At 27.5% G+C, this 12,119-nt stretch overlaps 1 protein-coding gene across 1 annotated transcript; it reads left to right on the top strand.

The window, feature by feature from the left end:
* The first annotated feature begins 3,237 nt into the window (after window positions 1–3,237).
* On the top strand, window positions 3,238–6,025 carry LOC132924406 (uncharacterized). The gene is made up of 6 exons (XM_060988699.1): window positions 3,238–3,340; window positions 3,473–3,747; window positions 3,841–4,155; window positions 4,226–4,641; window positions 5,227–5,545; window positions 5,873–6,025. The coding sequence occupies exons 1-6, from the start codon at window positions 3,238–3,240 to the stop codon at window positions 6,023–6,025; spliced, it is 1,581 nt and encodes a 526-aa protein (XP_060844682.1).
* Window positions 6,026–12,119: the final 6,094 nt, after the last annotated feature.

Here is a 12,119-nt window from a genome sequence, read left to right as displayed (position 1 = left end):
TAAAAACGGTTATAACTTATAATTATGAATATTAAATTGAAACCTATGTAATTTTAAATGGGATAGTTTTCTATATTCTAAGCTTTGTATAATAGGTATTCATTGTTGTTTTTTTAAATTAAGTGTTATGATCCTATATGGCTATAATATATGTATTATATAATATACGAGAGAATGAAAATACTACAAAATGCATTATATTTTGGAAGTTTGGGAAATAGCTTTATTATAACTAGATTTACAGACTACAAATGATGCATTATGCATTATGTTTTATTAATAAATTAACTCATACAAACCTAGATAGTAGAAACGTGATATTCTAGAAATATGCGCTTATTAGATATCAAAAAACATTTTATTGTAAATGTTTATTTTAAATAAATTAAATGATTATGGTTTTAGCAATATATAAGATTTACTAAGTTCATAATTGCATATCTAACAAATAGTACATAAATAGTTAGGGTTAATAATTTTTAAAGTATACCGTTACAATTTACAGATGAAATGTGGTGTATCACATGGTACCGTTCTAGGACCTATTTTTTCATTGATCCAATGTATAAAATAAAATACTTGTTAATTTATCAAAAAGTAATAGTTTAACCTATAAAAATGTATTATTCTGTAAGTTAAACTTAAATACCATGGTATAATTTTGAACAATGCATTTAAATGTGATTAACTTATAAATGTTACATACTACAAAATACGGAAACATACATGCGGTTATGACAAATATATGAACAAATATGTGGTGGTGCAACACGATTATGCACTATTTACCTTTTTGTAATTGATAAAATAGATCACAATTGCACACCTTTTACCTTTTTTACTTAAAGCAAACACAAATATTTAAATAAGTTAATATTAATTCAAAAAATTTACCAACATTAATAATAACGTAATGAGTAGTCAAAAAAAATAAAAATAATACTTACATCACACTAATTTATTATTACACGTAAAAAATATATAATATAAATCCAGTTCTTATAAATTTTTAGAAAAAAAATGTGGTCTTAATCTCAGCAAATAATTATTTAAAGATATCTCATTATTTTTACATTTTTTCCAAGTATTTATTTTAATACAATATTTTCTTCTTACTCTTTACGAGGCTTATTTATTAATATTTTGTTGTTTTATACTATATATTTTTAAATAAGATTCACTTTGAATATCCAATAAAACGTTTATAACTTGGTAAATAGTTGGGTGAGATCTATAAAACTGAGCGTTATAGTGGCTACGAAAAGATTCTGGCAATCCATGAAAACGACTTGTAAGAAAAATAAGTAGCAATAAGCGTGCGTTTTCGCAAAGCTATTGAGAGCGAACAGTTTACTAAAAATTGTTTTGGTTTTGATATTTGTATAATAATATGCCCCTTTCTGTATCTACTCTCAAACTGATCTCGTTTCTTCCTACCACGCACCGCACCACACAGCGCAGACCCTCCGGCACGTGTGCGGCACCCTTGTCAGCTTACATCACAAATATATTCTTTGATATGTTTAAATTCTGAGGGGACCAATGATTCATCGACGACGAATGTATTGATTTTACAATTATGTCACATGTATGTGTCTGTATACACGATAATAGTAATCCCAAAAATGTTTGTATATATATATAACTTTGAGGGTGGTTTCAGATGGTAAATAAGATTTAGTTTATACTTTGAACTTTTGAAGAGGTCAAAATAATTTATTTAAGCATTTTTCAAAATACCTAACTGGGAATATCAAACAAAAATTAAGGAAAACAAGAATTTTTATGTAAATCCAGTTTTTAAGAAAATCGATATTATTTTTTTTGGTCAACTCGAAAATTAATAACAGAAGAAATTTTCACCAAGTTTTTATATAGTATAGTTTTATTTGCATGATTAAATTTTCAAAATATTTCTTCTATTTTTGAGTAGGTATTTATATATATATAGGTACGTTTAAAATTGTATTTATAGATGTCGATAAAAAATTATTTACTAGGTAAAAATGCTTGAAAATGTAATAAAAGTTTTTCATATGCCATTTAAAAAATACAAAAACTATTTAGATAGGTACAATTTATTTTTTAAAGCATTAAAATTTCAAATCTGGACGAAATTACATATTTAAATTATGAAACGATACTCATTATATTTTGTTAGAGTTTAAAAACATTAATCTATCGAATGTTAGCACAGCCAAAAATCAAATCTAACCATTATTAAAAATGTATCTAACTTAATACACCATGTAAATACTTGTATACTTGTAATTAGATGTAATGTTTTATATAATAGTATGTGATATGCTGACATATTTTAAATTTAATAAATAAAAAAAATATATTATTTGCGGGGATATGAAAATATTTTTCAATGTTAACATGTTTAAGTAAATGATAATATTATATGTATTTGATATGATAAATTTTAAGTACCTATCTACAGTTATTTGTTTCTTAATTAGGTAGGTACAACAAAATGTTAGACATTGTTATTTTATACGGTTGAATATTCAATGTTTAAAAGTTTGAATTTCAAACGTTCAAAATAAATCAATGTCACTATCCAATAATATTTTTTTTACTATTTTTATTATAGTAAGAAAACATGAATTTCAAACTAGTAAATGATTTGTAAATTTTTGAGATTTTGACGAATATTATCAAAATTCTGAGGTTAATCACTGCTTATAAAAATATATTGTGAATTTGTGACTATTCATTTTTAGTTTATTTTATTGTTATATGAAAAACTTATGAAGCACTTTGAATCAAATTTTTAACCTTATATTTACTCATAAGCCAAAATTGTATAAAACGTACAAATTAAAATAATTCAAAAATAGTTTTTTACTTTAACTATACGTAGCATAAATTGCATATCTTCTTTAAATATATTCCGCTGTTTTATATTATTTTTTTTCCCAAGAAATCTTTTGAATAAACTTTAATTTCTTAATATAATTTCACAAATTTTTCTACTACCATTATAATTATATCCTCTTAATAAAAAATATATTATATATTTAAACACATTTCTATTTAACTATAATTGTATTGTTATTATGTTATATATATGCAATTAATTGTTGCCATGTTATTGAGTGGATAAATATCAATAAATAAAAATATTTTTGTTTTCATAAAATTTTTCTAAAATTTACAATTTTAAAAATTTTGAGTGATATATTATATATATAATAATAATAATCTTACAACTATTTTATTTTTACCAAAATGTTCCGTAATGAAGTTAAAGGCCCTAAATTATATTTTAATGAGATATGGGCAACAAAATCGATAGCTAAAAAAGAATTTCAAAAGAATAATTTTGAAATAGGTAAATTATCTTATCTTTAGTTAAACATACATAAATATATCTCATACAATAAATTATAATATGTGTATGGTTATAGCGTATAATTCTTTTTACTTATTTATTTTTAAAACCTTCTAACATAATAAATTTCAGCTGCTCAATACTGTGAGAAAGTATTAGCGGTTTCCAACAATGATTTAGACACTAGAATCCTTCTAAGCAAATGTCAACAGAACTTGTTTCAACCAAAATTGTCGTACGAAAATCACATGCTAGCAGAAGCTCAATTTCCTAATATATTATCAGTCTTGGAGAATAGAGCAAGTACAACACTGGACAATGAAGAATATGAAAAAAGTTTATTAACATATTTGAACCTAGCAAAACAAAGGGTCAAGCCTATAGATTTTACATTAGGAGTTCTAAAGGTATTTTCTGTGATACAAATACAAAATTGTACAGTGGGTTAATTATTATTAAACTATTGAGATAAGTTTAAAATATATAAATAATAATTTTAGTTGACGCAAATAATAAACAACTCGACAAATTTAAAAAGACATAAATATAGAGACCGTTGTTTGGGAAATACAGTTATTAAGTTGGCAAAACAGGGGGATTTGATTGACACAGAAGCCTTGCACTTGAAACTTGCTAAAACAAAACTTACGTGCAAAAACAAAAATGAATCATTTTATCTTGGTCGTTTAGCACAAGATAAAAAGTTTTTTGAAGAAGTACTTCAATCCGGTGGTCCTAAGCAGCCATTTTATAATGCAAAAAATAAATTATTTAATAACTTGAAACGAGTTGTCGACTCATTAGACGTAGCTTATGTAAGTACAACGAGCCTCTACAATTATTTATTTTTATCTGTCAATAATATTAATAATTTTTTTATTTAAGGAACAATTATATCAAAGAAAACAGCTATTTATCTATAAATGTGATGAGCCTAAATTGAAAGGCGATAGACTTTCAACTCGAATAAATAACTCAAAACTTGTAAAAGATATGAGACATCTTATGATTTGTAAATACTTAAACCTTATCATTCAATTACTAATAAAAAACCAAATTAAAGAAGCCAAATTAAAAACGGAGCTAATGATAGAGTTTATGGAGAAAAATGATTATAAATCCGACAGCATTTTGGATAAAATTTACCAAAGCTTTGGTATAGCGCAATATGTATTGTTTCAAAATGTAAATCGATGGAATATAGAAAAAAACCATCAACGAATGCTCATTTTTTTAGGAGCTACTAAAAGTAACATACCACTATATGAATCATTATTTGGACCATGTGAAATAAATCCAAAGTACGAGTAATGTGATGAATTTTTATGAATGATTAAAATAGCATATCAAAATAGGGTTTCCAGCTTTAAAGTAGTCAATTAGTTGCATTATGAAAAATACAGGGCATAAATGATATCAATTTAAATAATGAAAAATTATCAAAATTTGAGGTTGCTAGTACCTACTTATTAATTATTTGAATCAGATAATATTTTTTTTTACTAGTTATTTGAAATTTTAAATGTGTATATTTAACGTTTTTAGACATTATACTTTTGGTAAGAATTCTATAAGAACATAATAATATACGTTACATAAACTTAAACATATATTGATGAAGTGTAATTACCTATGATTTACTTTTAATAAGATATTTGGAGCTCATAAATAATTTTCGTACTTGTCAAAAGTTTACGTCCCTTTAAATCATGTATTTTATTATTTACGAGTGATAAATACATTTTAATTTAGGGTATATTTAAGCATTGTGATTTTATTTTAAAAATGGTTGACTATTAGGTATATAATATAAACATGGACTGTATTACTGTAATCTTAATAATTTGTTCAATTCTTTGTAATAATATTCACTATTTATTTTACAGAAAAACTATAAATAAATTATGTGCTCGTTTGGAATCATCGAAGTCGATGATAGAAAACATTTTCATACATTACGAAATAGCTAAATGTTATATAGAATTGGGCAATGGTAACCTTAAAAATGCTCGAAATAAAGCCACTATATGTTTACAATTAGCTAAAGAAATTAATAATCATACGTGGACTGTGAACGCATTAATTTTACTAGTATCGATTGAATTTCAATTAGACAATAAACCTAAGTGTTGTCACATATTATACAAGGCTATTGCAATCGCTTATACGCTCTATGTGCCCGGAGTCTTAATGTTTTTGGAAAAGGTTAGCAACATTAAATGAACATACCTAATAATTTTAAGACCAATTATTATTTTATAACTCTGTTTGATATCACAAAACAATTTAAATGTAAAATTAAATTACATAATAATAAAACAATGCGAATAAAAATAAAATAATATGAATTGGTGGTAGGTATTTAGTATAAATAATAAATAACAATAAATGAGTTTAAAATAATAATGAAAATAGTTTCAATTATATCATGATAATTTTAAATTAAAATACCATTAAAAATAATTAATTAACCATTTATTATATATTATGTAACTAATCATCAAATTAAATTATTTCCTTTTTTTTTTAAAGGTAGCTAAAATGATTTTTGAAACAAATGCTATACATACTACACAAATTGAGAAAAAGATAATAGATGTTTTGAATTTCATGCCAGACGTTTCAACAAGAATGAATGCTATGTTCAAGTTCAAACGATTAATCACTATGCCGATAAATTTGTAGCTGTACGAAGTCAAAAATGTCGATTATAAATTCAACAAATAAAAAAAATAGAAATAATAATAATAATAAGAATAATAAAGCTCCAACTAGAACGCATACCAATATTATAATGTATTACTCTCGTAATCATAAACATATTTTGGTATTCGAGGATGTTTATATTTCTGAAAATGACTAATTATAAGCAATTTTTTTTCATTTATTAAACTAAATTGAATATAATTTTTTCTAATACAAAGTTAGCATCTGGTTAAAATAGTTGGATCCTATAAATATAAAATTAATTAATTCTGTTAAGAGTGTACCTACTCTGAATCCTTTTCACTGTCGTGATTATAAATATCTATCTTATTCTGAATTTCATTTAAAACTTTTTTCTGAGCAAACGAGACATGTAATTGCCTAAAAAGGGTGTTCATTGTCGTATAAATACTATACAATTAAAATGTTTTTCGTAACTGGCTGATAATATAATTTATTTAAATAATACTAGGTTACAAACAGATAATATTTTTTTTTAATTAGAATTTTATGTTTTCGTATAATTAGTACTGTTTAAATCAGTGATTCCCAATCTCTTTTATTCTACGCCTACTTTGTAGATTTTCAAAAATCTCGCACCCCCTCCTATAAATTGAAAAAAATCGATCATCTTTTTTTGTGTACTTTAAAAATAAACTATACAATATTCGGAATGACTACTTTTGTATTGATGATAATAATTATAATATATATATAATTGTAAATAATAAAATGTAACAATCAATTAAGGTGAAATATTATAGTAATAAATTAGTATAAAATATTAATAATAGTAAATAAAAAAAATACATGATGAAATTAATAATTAATGTTAATGCTGACAACACTTTTCTTTAGACAGTTTCATAATAACTGCTTGTGCCGCTCCCCAGCAATGTATACATGCCCCCCTCGTTTAAATAGTTGTCAAAGATAGATATTTTAATAAAATGTATCGAGCTGCGTTCAACAAGAAAATGTCTTTATTTGGCACAAGCATTATGCTACACCAACAGTTAAAGGGACGATTAAATATCGTGAGCAATAAGTACGTACCAATGAATTATTTTAATTAAAAATAAAATTATTCTTATCTTTCCAAATTCATTACATCTAAGATAAAAAAAATTGAATTCATCCTAGTCTATATAGACTAAGCAGGGGTGGCTCGATCGCGACATACGTTCAACTTTGATAGACTTGTGATCGACGTCTGAGTGTATATTTGTGTTACTTTATAAAATTTAGAAAAAAAAGCAATAAATAACTATGAAAAATGAAATTATACACAATATACACTCAGATGTTAGCACAAGCTTACGCCAGCATTCGAGGGACGATTAAATATCGTGAGCAATACAGCAATAAGTACTAATGAATTATTTTAATTATTTCTATCTTTTCACTTTTATTGCATCTATATAAGGGCTATGGACTAAGATTGAATCCAACCTTGTCCGTAGGTTAGATTAGGTATTAAAGAACAAATTATGCAGATATAGGTACTCCAGATTTTTTATAACCATTTAAAGTTATCATTTTTACAATTTTACGAATATACCTAAGTAGGTTTCTTTACTTTAAAAAATCGAGGTTTTTAATTTAATCTAAATTGATCAAATACATTTTTAAACAATAATTTAACTTGTTAAATGACTGGATAAGTTTTTAAATATTTATCCTAGAAATTATAACAGTTCGAATTTGACTTTACTATACTTTATAATATTGTAATAAATTGCTCATAACTAAGTGAATAATAATAATAATTTTAGATTAAAGCTGGAGCTCCTTGTAATTTGAAGCACGTCGATTAATACAGCGAACTATTGCAAATCGTAAGTATATTGGGAGAAAATAGCATATACCCTAGACCGAATTTTCATAAACCATGAAATGTTTGGTAATATTTTAGTATTTTTAGTGCATGTTTAAGCACTTATATGAATATTTTTTAGAGCATATTTTTGCGTTTATATAACAACCTTTTTAGAGCTATAAGTTATGAGCCCTGGATTTATTATGTTACGTCTTACATGCTAAAACAAAAACTAATATTTTTAAATCAACTGTAACGTTGTTTAATGGTCATATATATCATAGTGTAATAAAATTATTGTGATAATAGATAAATCATGTTATGTAATAATTAGTAAAAAAAACTTCCCCAAAACTAATCTACAAATCGTTATAGTAATATAATAATACAATTGGTGATTCTGATTCTGAATCAATATCCAATATGTGTAAAAATTAGAATAGAACATGAAAATATTAAAGTTGATTTTGAAACACATTTTGATGCTTTTGTATTTTTACCTTCAAAATGATAGCAGAGTAGCTAAATTAAAATTTTTAGAGCAAGCATCATCCTATTCAACCAATTATTGCAAATAATTCCAAAGTTAGGTTTGATCCGAGAAATATTTATTTTCGAAGAATGGCAATTGGCAAATAATGATATTGTTGAAAGAAGAAGTATTTCATATTGTGCTTTTACTAAAAAAATATATTGTAATACTACTATTATAGTACTTACATTATTTTTATTAATATTATAGTTATTGTACTGGAGGTTAATATAAAAATGTATAACTGCAATGTGAGTATTGCACTTATAGGTGGCTGGTATATTAGTAGCATATCTGCATACTGAGGAGTGAATAGTGAACACTTATACCAATATAAGTAGTAATAATTGATTAAAATGTGTACATATTATTTTTATTATTTATTAAAATAATTAATTAATAGATTTCTGTTAGTTTTTAGAGTAGTATAACTGTATTATACTCAGTGGCGTGGCGTTGCTTATACACCACTGACGACTCTATTCCACGCCACTGTGTATAACTATAGTATACAGTACACGTACACCAGATACCTGCGTATTGGACATAGAATAATACTATAATTATTAACTAATACTATTAATTAAAATAATTTTATTAATTAATTATAATTAGGGCCCGAGAGTTCGTGCGCATTTGCATATTTTTATTCAATGAACTAAAATTTAATAAAACTAATAATTATATTTATATTTTAAAGAGTTCTTATTTCTAGACTAAAATATAGTTATTTAAAATGTATCTAACGCACAAAAAATTGCCAATACGTACAATTTTAATAAGATTGATTGTGGTTATGGTTTGAAAAAATACATTTGCAAGAATTTTGTTGATATCAATGAGTATTTTATTTTACCATATCGTATTATGATAGTAAAAGAACCCTCAGATTAATTTGCCCCAAGTCGTGACCCCGAAAAACCTTCGAATAGTCCTGATTATGAGTTCAAAGAACCGCCTTTTAACGTCCGAACCGGTCCGCGCGAGCGCGCATCGAACGAAAAAGATAATTCCAGAACTTTTACCCCCTCTCCGCTGCAGTGCCGTCGATTCGCTCGAACGGGTTCGTATTGCGGTCGTACGTATATCGCGAATACCCGTATAGTCATTTTTCCGCCTTTGCCAACGTCCATGTACATGTCTAGGCATCGAGAACGATACTCGTGATCGGTGGAAACCACGTGGTTTTTGTACAACGCGTTTTTTATTTTATTTTTTCGGTAGTCTATTTGCGTCGGCCATACCATTGTTGCTGTGCCGATCGCAATGTTTACGTATCGTTGTAGGTTACTTCGCCGGTACAGTTTTCCTTGTTCACAGTTCGGGATGCGGACATAAAAACAGTTTCGCAGATCGTACTACATGCGTGCCACTTATATTCGCCGCGTGCAATTATTAATAGTCAAATTTTCAATATTCAATAATATTCGTATACTAATTTTATTTGAAAGTGCCAACTCGCCGATATTCGACGTAAGCATAATATATAAGTGTGTTGTCGGCATCTTCGTCGTATGCGCAGACGGCGCATCGACGTTACTCGTCGCCTTTGCAGCCGTTGTTGGCGTCGACGACCTATAAATACCTATACAGAGAATAAGGGTATGACCCTGACGCTGTTTCAGGCAATGTGCCTGAATACACATGATCAACAGATTGTCTGCGTAGGATTGTCGTCACCGGTGGGATTACCTACCCACTGATCAACAGAGATAAGTTATATAATTTAATATTATTATAATTATTATTTACACAATATTATATAATTTGTTTAATTTTATTATCGTTATTATTATTTTCGACTATTCGGAAATAAATCTCCGTCAGTTGCTAAATAATTGTATTATTATTTGTCAATACACAACATGTCAACATTCCATATTATTATTTTATTAATAATAATGCCTTAGATTATCTTATCTCAAAACCGTTGTACGGCGCGAATTGTCGGGCCACTACGTCGAAGAGTTTAACAGCGCAGCGTAAACATTATAGGTGTATTTATTATTATATTTTTCAATAAAATTCGGGGACTTCGATCAGTCGCCTCTTAGTTATTTTTTTCAACTTCACAGTTATAGTAGAAGAAAAGCTATTGAAACGACTAAACGAGTTGAAAAGTTTATACTTTTAAAATTTTTTAAAAATACGACAATATTAATATATTATAAAAGCCGTTTGGCGTTAATTAGTATATATTATATATACAAATAAAATAAAAAAATAAAAAAAAAATAAAAATTATATTTATTATAATATACATTCGTATAAGGATGGACTAAGAGAACCGTCACGCGCTTATGTTGTCTCGGTCTTACTATAAACGTACAACATAACACGTTTTACGTTTTCAATAATCCATTTTATACTGTGATAATTTTTTTAAATTAGAACGAATTTACCTGTATTATAAATGTCAATATCATTATCTCTTCGTGTTATTATTATATTCACTCCAATATGTTGTTCCGGCGAGCCGTTGATTCTGATAAGGCTGTATAGTGATCACTGATCACGTTCTGTTGCGCTCGTTAATAATTTTCCGTCGATATAGTATAGTTGACGGTTTTTGTGAAATCGCGCGTGTATACTGACTATGCTGGGTAGGTATAACAGAGTTTTCTCATCGTGCCAATTTTTATAAACGCGGTGGCGCTCGACCGCGCTTGGAAAACCTCAACACTGCACTATGGTCTATGACTTATGATTCTATAACCAGGGGCGTCATTTGCGGTACGCAGGGTATACATTTACGTACCTAAAATTCTAAATTGTAAATTTTGGCCCGCTCGGCCACATCACAAATAATAATGTAAAATATGTCGAAAAAAAAATAAATAGTGCCCTGCTCAATATTTATGCGTACCAAAAAAAAATTGAAATGACGCCCCTGTCTATAACCACCTGGTAACTAGTAACCGCCACCTATTAGTGACCAAATATGTTCGGTTTTAGCTCATCTCGGCACTCGGTATTATATTGTTACGCTCATAACAACATTACGATGTAATAATCATTTATCGTCATTGCTATAGGATTCGGGACTTGTTGCGCCAAAAATTATCGAATTGATTCCGTCGGTATAATAGTATATTGTGTGGCAAGCGCGGGAAGTGAGCCATTTCAGTCGCGGGCGTCGTGTGCCGCATTTCGCACAAGACCGAAATGGCCTTCCCGCGCGAGCCATACATATACTATTTTTTGCCACGCCCCTGCGTTCATGGAAAAGGTTGTTCAGGGATCTATGCAATAATAGACTATTCTAAAAAAGTTTATGTTTTATAAAGACCGTGGTATACATTTTAGTTTCTGGTTACTTTTGAGGATTTTCTCTTTTCCGCCCGCTGGACGGAAAAAGGTTGCTTTCCAGCCCTTCAACCGTGGTCGAAAACCAAACTTTCGGTACAGGCGTGACAAAAAATATATTTTCTCCAAACTCTGTAATGTATAGACTAATACGAGTTATACGACTAATATTTGATATTTTTAAACTCGTGAAATAAAATACACGGAATTATGAATAGGTTAACTGCAGATAAATCGACCAAAATTCATTTTACGCTTTTGTACCTTAGTATAGCGAGATAAAAGGACAAAAATAAATTTATTACCTGATACAATATTGTACTCGTTACACTATAAGTTTCAATTTAAAATTTGATGCTCATTATATTTATTTCTTAAATATATATAGTATTTTTATATTTCAAAAACAACAGTGA

Source organism: Rhopalosiphum padi, chromosome 3 (genome assembly GCF_020882245.1).
Source record: "Rhopalosiphum padi isolate XX-2018 chromosome 3, ASM2088224v1, whole genome shotgun sequence".
Classification (NCBI taxonomy): domain Eukaryota; kingdom Metazoa; phylum Arthropoda; class Insecta; order Hemiptera; family Aphididae; genus Rhopalosiphum; species Rhopalosiphum padi.
The sequence above is the reverse complement of the archived record's forward strand: the minus strand, read 5'-3'. Positions and strand labels throughout refer to the sequence as shown.

Coding starts and splice junctions, on each gene's coding strand:
- LOC132924406 (XM_060988699.1), top strand. CDS start 3,238: ATGTTCCGTAATGAAGTTAAAGGCCCTAAATTATATTTTAATGAGATA. Junction 3,341..3,472: donor AAAGAATAATTTTGAAATAG/GTAAATTATCTT, acceptor AATAAATTTCAG/CTGCTCAATACTGTGAGAAA. Junction 4,156..4,225: donor ACTCATTAGACGTAGCTTAT/GTAAGTACAACG, acceptor TTTTTATTTAAG/GAACAATTATATCAAAGAAA.